The 12,318-nt window shown below is 35.3% G+C and overlaps 1 protein-coding gene across 3 annotated transcripts in view; it reads left to right on the top strand.

Moving 5' to 3' along the window:
* LOC145287841 (histone deacetylase 3-like) overlaps positions 1-12,318 on the top strand; it is a 653,483-nt gene that overhangs the window by 496,259 nt on the left and 144,906 nt on the right. For all 3 annotated transcript variants that reach the window (XM_080135715.1, XM_080135716.1, XM_080135714.1), the window contains one exon: positions 5,359-5,414. In XM_080135715.1, coding sequence (XP_079991841.1) covers positions 5,359-5,414 — 56 coding nt within the window. The remainder of the gene's footprint in view (positions 1-5,358; positions 5,415-12,318) is intronic.

The following is a 12,318-nucleotide window of genomic DNA, read 5'->3' as shown; positions in this document are numbered from 1 at the left end:
ATTGATCCATCACATCGAAGATATCAGAGAGACTCTTTCTGAAACTGGAGCAAATAACCAGCTGGTTCAAGCCTGTCAGCTCTACCTCGAAATTCCTTACGTAGAAGTGGCATTGAAATGTGTCGCATGGTTTGGGTTTAAAGTGACATTGCCATTTCTCAACATGTGCGAGCGTGAAACCCCAAATGTAATACTGAACATTCTCCCTGATCTCTATAACAATTTAAAAGATAATAATCTGGAAACTTTGAGGAAGTATCAAGTTGACTATTCCTTCAATCTGATAAAACCAATGTCCAAGCTTGGAATCCACATCATGGAAAGTTTCTGTCAACAAGGTGCTATTGATATCCAGAGACAACGAGGGCGTGAATTTGGGTTTTCTGTTGAAGGAGAGAAGCCACGTTGTACTGATCTTACTAAAGTTGATACAGAGCTTCTGTCCAATCTGCCATCTCACAACTTGATCTGTGAAACAGACTTATCTCACATGGATAAAATTGCAATTCGTGCTGCATCTTGTTCAAACAGAAACTTCACGGCAAGTAGCATGAGAGATGACATGACTCTTTATCAGGCTAAGGTGGTACCGATTGATAAAGAAACAAGAGCAATTGTCAAGCTTTTGGACGATCAGGAGAAGCAGTGGTTCGAGAGCCAAGAAGAAATAACTAGACAAAAGCTCGCAGAAAAGAAGACCAAAGCACTAAGAAAGGTGGATCGTGCTAACGAGATTCTGAAAACATGCAAAAGTCATGGTGGTCCATTCACTTCTGTTAAAGAGCTTGATATGGGATTGAAATCTATTACAGAAGAAAAAGATAAGAAGAAAACATTATGGAACGAAATCCTCCTTAGAAAAGAATTGAATCCTAAAGACTGCAAAGAATTTCCTCATTTGTACTTGGTGAAGTCTATGTCTGTTGCACAGATGAAGATAAATCTTGGAATTCTTTTGTCAGGCAGCCATGAGACACCTGCTGAAGAAGAAATGTCTTTTCCAGATGCTGATAGTATGTACGATCAACTGCATCAATCTGGAGATTCTACATCTGCTGTGCTCATCAATACTGATCAGGAGGACGACGTTGAGTTGAACAAACCATGCATTGCCATCTGGGATACGCAGAAAGGCCGAGAGTGGTTTGTTGGTATGACACGGGAGAAAATTGGGATTGATGAATACATTGTAGAATATTTGGAACCACTTCCCAATGACAATAGAAAGAAAACATGGCAGTATCTTTCCCGAATTGAAGAGCAGAAGACATTGAAAATTCAATTTTTGTCGTGCAGTGTCATTGGTGCATGGAACTTGACAAGACGAAAACCAGTATTTGTGCTAGAGAATAATGATGTGATTGACGAGCTCTTTAATGCATTATATTGATATTTTACTGTTGAATGATTTTAAAGTAATGTGAAGTGAAGCTGTGTCTTGAAATAACAAAATAATTCCTTTGCTAATTACTCATACCTTTTATCAAGTTATTCAATATATTGGTTACAAATCGAGAAATAGCGAATCGAGGGCCATTTTCATCAATTTTGGGGTAACTATGAGAACAATATGAATTCAGACTCTTCTTGGACAGCATTTTATTGACATTCAATGTTCAATTTACAATTAATTACTTTCTGAGAAGTTGATGTAGTAAAGTTATGATGTTTCTAAAAAGTATCATTGATGAATGAACTAATGATTCATATGTTATGTACTGTAAAGCGTAATTTTGTCATTTTTGGATTGTTTTGACCCTTTTTACATCCCCCAAAGATCTCTAAATACAAATGGATAAGGTGGTTATTTCAGTCTTCCAACTGTAAAAAGCCATACAGGAGTGTTTATAGGAGCCCGATGAGACATAATACCTGCATTTTGGGGATTATCCATGATTTTCGTTCATTTTTGGCTAATTTTTGGGTAAATTTGACCCATTTTGGACCCTTAAGATACCTTGATAAGCCCTATATAGGTGGGATAGCCAGTGAGAATGTTAGATTTAATGATATAGAGCCATTTATGGTAAAAAATTGCACCCTGTGTGGCTTGGGAGGTGCATTTTGGAAAATCCGTGATTTCCGACCATTTTTGGCTAATTTGGGGGTAATTTTGACCCATTTTGGACTCTGAGATACCCTAAAAAACCCTATACTTGTGGGATAGCCAATGGGAATGTTAGATTTAATGATACAAATGCATTTATAGTCAAAAAATGCACCCTGTGGCTTTCAATAAATGATTAAGTGTGTTCGGGGGCGAAATTTGGGCCATTTTCACGCGTTGACGCGGTCAAATCACGTTTGGGGCCAGCGACCCTCCAATTTTGACCCGTTTTGAAAAAAATCACTTGTTCCCATCTATTTACATATAAATGAAGGTAATAAGCCACTTTTGGCATTTATTTGAAAAATTTTGTTTCTATAGCCTACCCCTAATTTTAGAGATGTTAGTTCTGTACATAGAAATATAATTTTTGGTTTCCCTTTTGATAAATAATGTTCTCTTAATATGTTCAATGCTTTACATCTATCATCCAAGGCATCTCTTATAATCAGAGACAGACTTCTGTCATCTAAGCATTAAATCAGTTCTGCAAAAACAGTTGCATTCTTTTCGATAAATTCGGGGTCATTAGGATTCTCTGGTGGAGATTGAATAACTTTGTGTAGTTTTTGTATCTTTAAATATCCCAGAAATTTCACCTGCCACAATTCAAATTTAGATTCTGATCCATCAAAGCAAAGTTGATGGCTAGACGCATAACCTGTTAAGTGTTAAGACATTATGTTGAACAACGATGATGGTAGTAAATCAAATGAGCGAAGAATCAATGTAGTCACAATCTCGAATGTTGAGTAATTCTTAATAACAAAGATGGCAGCGAAGAATCAATGTAGTCTGGCTCTGTCATTTTAAGATGGAGACTGACTTGCATTCAAATATCGATATTTTTATAATGAGGTCGGAAGCTTCTCATTGGTTGATTTTCCTAACACATAGTTATAAATATGATCATCCAAATCATTGAGGTCATACCTTCATTATTAATCAAAAACATTTTAACACATGTATTTGGGCATTACTATCCAAGGAGAGTGCTGCATCTACTATCAGAGACATGTTAGGGTACGGTCCTGACTTGAAGGAGAACAATAAAGAAAATACAAATAACTAATTCAGTGATGGAAGGCTAGTTGAAAGTACTTAAAATCCTGGTCATCTGATTGAAGACGTTGCTGTCTAGTTAAAGGAAGTGTGCTACAAATATAGGCTCTAAGCATCTATCCGAGTCTTTACGTCAGAGAGGGAGGTATCCTGCCATGTTAAAGTAGTTAGAGGAAATTGGGGAGGGTAAGTTTGTTTCACTTAATGCTAAGAAATCTGGGGAGTTCACTAAGAGGTAAGATTCTACATCATCTAGATTACTTTTAAGCCCACGGATATTTGTGAATGTGAACCTCAAGGGAAGAGTCGAATTGGTTTTGTTAGGATGTAATGATATCTGTTTGGGTTGTCATTTCATTACATTTTTGTTTAATTTCAGGTTGGGGGGAGAGTGTTGAACAAAGTGGCCAGTTTTGATGCCAAATATACACACACAATGGTCCATTAGCTGAGTCCTGCCTAGAAAGTTGTGGCCTCATGGAAGCCCACCAAAGATAGCAGTAGAGTCCCTTTCCATGTGCAACATGGCACTACAACTATCCTGATATTATACAAGTGATGATAGACCAGCCGCTCTAAGTACTACCAAAGAGTTAGGGCTCTTGTACTGTCAGTCAGAAACAGCAGCCAAACTGTCAATCACGTACCTTCAACCTCTCAGCCGAGTGAGTATGTGGCATGCAAGCAAACTCAATTTGCTCAGTTTGTGAGAGAAAGAAAGAAATTGGGAATAGGGAATTGGGGAATGGTATTCAATGTACTAGTCAGGAAACAAATACTGTTGCAAAGAAGGTGGGTTCCCTCTATCAAGCTAGAAGACTCCTCACACCTGAGAGTATCCTGTACCTTTACAAGGCCACCATTCGCTCATGCATAGAGTACTGTTGCCACATCTGGGCTGGTGCATCTACCACTAGTCTCTCCCTCTTAGATAAAGTCCAAAAAAGAGTTGTCAATCTAATCAGTCTCACTTTATCAACTAAGTTCCAGCCCTTGTCTCATCGCCGAAATGTTGCATCACTGTGCCTGTTTTACAAATATTTTAATGGAATGTGTTCTGATGAACTCGTTTCACTTGTATCCCCTCGATGTACATATCCCCGACAAACCCACTTAGCAATAAGATCTTACCCCTTCACTGTTGATGTCCCTAAATGCCAGAAAGCTTTCTATTCTAATAGTTTCTTCCCTCGAACAGCTAAACTTTGGAATTCCCTTCTTGCTACCTGCTTCACTGGCTGGACTGATATGCAAAAGTTTTAATGTAACATAAATATCTGGTTAATCTTTCCTAGACATGGCCCCCAAATAGTAACCCCTTACGTGCAAGTGGTGATATGCTTTGTAAAGGGTGAACATGATTAAAAAAAAATCAAGGCTAAGCACAGGGTTGCTATGGTGAGTCCCTAGTATGGTACCTCTACGCCTGACTAATAGACAAAGAAGGAATGTGAAAGCTGGCGATAGGCAGAGCCTATCTACTCCTTAAGTAATTTAGGTTTGCAAACCGTGGAATTTGTTTGAGTCACCAACTCTAGAAAGATTGTGGACCATAATTTATTATAATAGATTAAGTTGCAATCTAGAAAAGTACAAGAAAATGTGAAATGTTATTTTACCAATCGAAAATAGTTTTGTCTTTGTTTACATAGTTTATTTTTACTGGGAACCGCCATCTTGATTTTAACACATACTACAATCATTGTGATTGGTTGATTATAAGCAAGTAAATAAAAGATATTTTGATTGACTAATTTTTGCATGCAAGTCAAAAATGTAGATCTAATTTGACGCTTAAAATTTAAATTATTAATGATGTACCAAAATATTGGCATGAAAATTTTTCATGGTTTCTTATGATTTTATACATATATTAAAAAAAATAACCCCTATACCTTTTACATCTCTTTAAAAATGATAATTTTCACCTTTGGCCAACAGCCTATAAAGTGAAATTTTACATCTTCATATTTTCCCAATTCCAACAGCCATGTTCACTTTTAAGTCAATGGTGAGAAGAAAAAATCTATCAACTATGTAATCCTTGTAGTAATTATGAATTGGTGTAGAACATGTTTTTAATATTTGAAACTAGTTAAATATTTTAAAGATAAAGAATTATTTAAAGACTTTTTTTGTCTTTGTTTCAGATTTAAGCATATTTTATTAAACCATCTTTTTATTTTCAGGCTTCTGGGTTTTGTTATGTGAATGATATTGTCATTTCAATATTGGAGTTACTGAAGTAAGTTTAATTGAAACTTCTCTTGTTATGCAAGCTTATTTTAATTTATTTTAAGTATGTTGATTGTTACTTAATTCAAATGTTACAAGCCAGGAGAGATTAGAATCTGGCATAGTCCCTTGTATAGAATTTTTGACTCTGCATATGTTGCTCACAGCACATGAATAAATAAAATATGTCAGCTCTAGGATTTATAGCCTTTGTGACACATTGTCTGGTTTGAGATAAAGCTCTTCTCATTATATCCCCAAGCAATGCATATGGATGGCCAGAACAACAAAATGGTTAAACATATTATATATATATATATATATATATATATATATATATATATATATATATAAATAATTTTATTACTGTAAGGAATTTAATCTACGAAGTTTGCACAAAACAACTCAGTAAACTTAAATGATTTCTAAATGATGCTATGGTCCATATATTGTTCATTTTTTTTTTTTTCTTTTTGTTGTACACTGGTATTTTCTCTCCCTTAAATGTTTATCTTAGTCTTTTCCTTTGGTGAATTATCCTCAGTCTTTAGGTGACATGTAAACAATTCATTATAATCTTTTTGTGAATCCTTCAGTCACTTGGTATAAGCTCAAAGTTGATTTTATCTTGTCATTATGATGCAGGCTGGTGCATCAAATTGTATTATGATTTTGTAATCCTTCACCATATCTTAGATTGAAACAAAACATGTTTTACAATGTCCATTTTGATTTCTTCACAGCAGAGGAAAACTGGAATCATAGTCGCCCCTTTCAGTCACCTCCATTTGAATTGACTTAGGCACAAGGCATGCAGATTGATACACTATGAATTCATTGCTAATGAGATGCGATGCTTCAGGTTTCTGTTCTAAGCACTGGCTATGCGTCGAATGACTTAAGAAGCTTTTGGCAACTTGTGGCTCTTGCTTTACCTGTTAAAACTATTTCATTTCTACCTCTTTTAAATTAACTACTTATCATTTTTTATTTAATTTTTGGAGAATATTAGAGATTGTTCAGTATTATTAGTGGGTAACAAAAATGTATGAAAAGTGCAGGGATTAGTTAAATTTTGACAACTATTGGCAAAACTATGTCTAAATTAAGTTTTCAAGTAAATTTATATGTTGGTAAATGACAATAGTGTGAAAGTAATACATGGTGAAGAAACTAGTTATTTGTGATTTTATGCTGAAGGCAACACATGGAATTAAAAGTAAGTTTAAAAAGATGTGGAGGTTGATTGGCAAACACATGAAACTTGAGTTTAGACACCAAGTAATGGAGTGGTTAGTTACCAGATTCACTTCAGTGTGGAAGAACAGTAGAAGATGAAGGCTACACTAAAGTCATGTTAAACAATTAGCTTTGTTATGACCCACTTCTGTAATGTAGAATGACATGCTTGTCAAGTCTGATCATATATTGAACATTGATTTTTCTCTCACATAGGATAAGCAGTATTAACAATATTTCAGATGATCCATTGTGTTATGACTTCACTTTGTCATAAGATCTCTTTTGGTAAGCATATGCTGATTCATCAATATTTTGTATCCTGTTTTGCAATGACTTCTCAATGGCGCATACTTTTCTATTCAGCAAGGTCTCATGTATGATATGAAAAGAAACTGGAATCTTAGAGAGATAGCAATCATACCACTTATTATAGTGCCACGGGGCTTATGGAGAAGAACTTGAAGTCCTACCTAACTAATATTCCTGGTGAACTAAGTGCAAAAGAGATCCAGACAATTGCACTTGAGAGAACAACGAGGATACTAAAAAGAGCTCTCAGTTGGTTTCAATAAAAAGCAGTGCAATGTTGGCAGCTGGTTTGGCTGCCCCATACCCAGCGTTACAATATGTTCACTGTTGCATTTGACTTCTAACTTCATCGTCTATAGGATAAAGTTTCAGCTAAGATTTGATAATGATAGGCTCTGGGATGAATTGCAATTATGCTTAATGCATTTAAAGAATAAGATTTTTATAACTGTATTATAAGAATGAAAGAAGAGGTAAGACTGGTGTTTAATTAGTTATCTCCCTTACACCGTTACCTTTGAAATCAAAACATGCTTACCTCCCTTTGGATGTGTACACAGCGATTTGGATGATAACCTACACATTGCTGACGTAGCATGTGCAGCCATCTTTGTTTCTAATATTTGTTACGTGCAAGAGCACAAGTGTTATAAATAAATCTCTCATTTTTGTTCATTTCTATTGGTCTTGTGTATTTCTTTCATGGTAGCAAAGTGTAACGATATGGCTGCTAGCTACAAAAATCCACCGATATTTAATGAACAAAGCTATAAAGAGTGGAAAAATGAGCTATTTATCTGGCAGCACATGACAGATATTGACAAAAGAAAACAAGCTCTAGCAGTAACACTATCTTTAACTGGGAAAGCCAGAAAAGTGGCATTAAACTGCAATAAAGATGAGTTGCACCAGGAAAACGACTTGGATACCCTCATGTCTGCACTGGACAAACTATTTTTGCATGAAGCGACTGATACAGCCTACAAAACAAGAAATTTCAACGGATTGTGAAGACCACTGCACATAGCAATTTCTGACTACATCACAGAATTTGACCAACGACACCAAAGAGCACGAAATATAAGATGAGTCTGCCGGACGCTGTACTAGCATGCAAGCTTTTGGATAATGATAATGTACCCAACCAGCAAAGATAATTAATTCTGACAGCGTGTGCATCAGATGAATTATGCTACGATAGAATGAGGTCTGCCATGAAGACAATTTTCGGCAACGTTCTGAACAAAAACGCGGTCGCATAATTGGAAAATCAAAATGCTAATATTGTGATGACTGAGCAAGAGACAGCACTATTCACTGCCCAAGGTAAGAGGTGTCAGCTGTATCATTTTTTTTTTTTTTTTTCAGAACCGAACGATAAGAGTTGAAGGAACAAATCCACCTAACAGGTACGGGAAAATGAGTAGGTGCCAAATTTATGAAAGTGTGCTTCATTGGTGGAAAGAATGGCTACATAGAAATGAGTCTGTAAAATTTACAGAAAATTTTAATTTGAACAAAAATGATTCACGAATAGATGAATGCAACATCACACTTTTTATGCAGAACAACGCTTACGAAAATGAAATTTTTGTTGTAGAATCATTAAATTCTGCAGTTATAGATACAGCATGTATTAGGACGATCTGCAGTAAGAAATGGCTGAAACATATAGATAATATGAAGTGTAATATCATGTCTACAAAGAGTCACAAAACTTTTTATTTTGGTGATGGAAAAATTATAAATTCTTTTCAGAAAGTTACTTTAGCTGCTAAAATAGGTGACACTAGATGCAAAATAGAAGTAAAAGTTATTGATGTATACATACCACTTCTATTAAGTAAAACTTCATTCAAAAAGATGGAAACTATTCTGCACCTGAATTCTGATAAGGCTGTGATGTTTGGAAAACCAATGGAATTACAATTTACATCTACTGACCACTACTGCATTGATACCCCTGACACTTGTATCTCAAATGTATTAATGATAAATGAGAACATGGATGACAGCAGTAAAGTTAAAATGCTGACTAAACTGCACCAACAATTTGGACATCTGCAGAAAAACTAAAACAACTTTTGAAATCTGCAGGTACAGATAACTCCAATATTCTCAGCAGATTAGAGAGTGTTATTTCAAAATGTGACACATGCAGAAAACATGCAAAACCATTGCCCAGACCTATTGTTGGTTTTTCATGGGCTAACAATCACAACGAAACTGTAGCTGTGGACCTACATCAGTTGGATTTTAACCTATGTTACCTTCACATAATTGGTTCAATGCTGGGTGCATAACAAATGCTAAGCAATCATCCATGTTTGTTCAGAATTTTATAAAATATTGGATAAGCATTCGTGGGGCACCACAGTGACTTCTCAGTGATCTTGGAGTTGAATTTAACAGTGCTGAAGTACGAAATATGACCGAGAACTTAAACATCTACATAATTACTACTGCGGCTTATTCTTCCTTGAGTAACAGTCTACTTGAAAGGCATAACCAAGCATTAACAGAAATATTAATGAAAGTCAAAGATGAACAGAATCTTGACTGGGAAACAGCTTTGAGTTGGGCATTAATGGCCAAAAATTCCCTACATAACGTATGTGGATATAGTCCATATCAACTAGTCTTTGGAAGGAATCCAAATGTTCCATCAGCTTTCACAGATCAACCATCAGCTCTAGAGGGTACCACCACCAATGAAGTGGTGAGAAACCACATAAATCCATTATACTCTGTATTAAAGCAGAAGCATCTGAAAAAATCAGGAGAGCTATCCGGAAACCACACCAGATACTTGTATGGCTGGTGACAAGGTCTACTATAAAAGACCAGATAATAAAGAATGGAGAGGACCTGTGTGCTGTGGTAATTGACCATGATGGACCTGTTGTATTTGTCTGAGATGGAGGGATACTAGTAAGAGTGCATGAATGCAGACTATGACTGGTCTACCCTACAAATGAAAATGGAAACTCCGACCTACTGCCAGGTACACCAAACAACCATGGGCCTGGTAAGCAAACTGACCCTACCAACAATTTGGATGCATTGGAAACTTCTCATGATGAGCAATACACCAAAACCTCAACAACCTCACACCATACCAATGACACAATACCAGATGATGCAATCCATATAAAGCCAGGCCACACCATGTTATACCCACAAGGAGAGTTCACAACAAATCCAGACTAAGGTAATTAGCCAAGCAGGAAAGGCTAACAGAAAACATATAAATTGGTATAACATCAAGATTATGGAACCAGCTGACCTGGCAGGTGTGGAATTATCTAAGCCAGGTCAGTAAGCTTAATAAAAATGTAGCCATCCAAGTGCCAGTTGATGATAATAATGCCATGTTTGTAAAGAATATTCAATTGTATGAAGCAAAAATCAAAAGGCTTAACAGTTGGAAACAGAATGATGTCTACATAGCCGTAAAAACACTGAACAGAAATGCATATCCACTCAGTGGGTCTGGAGATTAAAATCAACTACAAACGGCATAATATCCAAGAGAACATTAGTTGGGGCGGGGATTTGAAGAAATACAGGACATACACTTGTGTTCATGAGTCTCTAAGACTGATAATGGCAGTGTCAGCTCAACATCAATGGAAGCTACATTCTATGGATATAAAAACTGCATTTCTCCAGAGACAAACTATGAACAAAGAGGGTATACACCACATAAAGAAGTCAAATATGTAATAAAATATGGCGGCTAAAAAAATGCATTTATGGTTTGAGTGATGCATCTCTTCACTCTTACAAGGTGAAATCTCTCGTGATTGAGAATGATTGGCTTATGTCAAAAATGGACCCCACAATTTTCTATTGGATTACTAAAACTGGTTATCTTGCCATGTGGATGACTTCATTTGGTCAGGTGATCAGCAATTTAAGGTAATCATGGAGAAAATATGAAAGGCCTTCAATGTGGGAAAAGAAGAGAGTGAAATTTTTAAGTACTGTGGAATTAATCTCAGCTGTATTAATAATACATTTGAACCAAGAAAATTACTCAAGAAATCTCACCAGTTATGGATTTTCTAAGAGCTATGCAGAAAGACTCAGAAAATGAAAAGAGACATGATAATTTTCATTTCCACGCCGTTTGCTGATAAGGTAAGCCCAACCTACACAAACTACCTATAATATGTGTCACAGACTTCAAATCTCTCTTTGGGCTGTAAAATCATCTGAAAGAAACAACTTAGAATTGAAATCAGTGGAATCAAGGAACCAATAACTGTTGAACAGATAAGAATTTCGATGGTGTAAGGATAAAATACAATTAGCAAACTGTTTAACCAAGAGGGATGCATCACCTTTGCTCCTAAGAAGTGTACTCTAGGAAGGCATGATTAATATATAAGAACAATCAATTCCATGATTTAATTAAAAAAAAACACCCTTACATGTTTTGATGAAATCAAAACATTCTTACCTCCCTTTGGATGTGTACAATGTGATTTGAATGAGAACCAACAAGCAGTGTTGCCAATTTAGTGGTTTTTCCCCTTCATCTGGAGATTTCATTTGCAATCTAGCGGGGAAAATTTTTAATAAAATCTGCAGATATTTGACACCACAATTTTAGATTAAAAAATAAAGAAAAGCACTTGAAATATGTTAAAACAAATGAAACTCATTCATGTAGGTAGAAAAGTAGCATTTGGTAACAATTATTCATTGATTATTTTTTTGTTTTTCACCATTTTTTTTTTTTTTTTTTTTCTTTTTTTGCTAACCATTATTAAAACTCCCTATAAAATCGATTTTTCCAAGTAGATTTTAATGTGTGTGGGGTGGGGGGTGAGGGTGGGATCGTTCCAGCCTCTGTAGTTTAAAATACAATCTAAGCACTCTCCTTAATTTAGAAGTATTTATTCATCTGGTTAAAATGTAGAAAAGTTCACAGCCGAAAATTGTAAAGAACAAGAAACAACAGCAAAAAAAAAAAACTTATATGAAACGCTGTAGAATTAAACTATTAACTGACCTATAAAATTTTAACATGCTTAAAACAAAGTTTGTTTTTTTTACTAATTCCGAAATATGTTGTTCAAAGATCTTTTTACACACTAAATAAAAAAGAATAAACAAATGGCTGCTTATCGCTTAACGAGTGAAGAGTCTTAATTCCTGAAAAATTGTAAACAAATAACTTATTCTATCACTAACCTTAAGTTCGAGTTGCACTCCCAAATTTAGAATTAATGGTAGTTATAGATTTTTTTATACAATTTTTCAAGAATGAAGTCCCCAATGATTAAGCGACAAGCAATCAGTTATTTGTTGTAAAGAAAGTTAAAAGAAAATAAATAAAAAGAATGTAAACACTG

The sequence above is a fragment of the Euprymna scolopes genome, chromosome 11, assembly GCF_053919585.1.
Source record: "Euprymna scolopes isolate OS-2025 chromosome 11, ASM5391958v1, whole genome shotgun sequence".
In the NCBI taxonomy this organism is placed as follows: Eukaryota; Metazoa; Mollusca; class Cephalopoda; order Sepiida; family Sepiolidae; genus Euprymna; species Euprymna scolopes.
The sequence above is the reverse complement of the archived record's forward strand: the minus strand, read 5'-3'. Positions and strand labels throughout refer to the sequence as shown.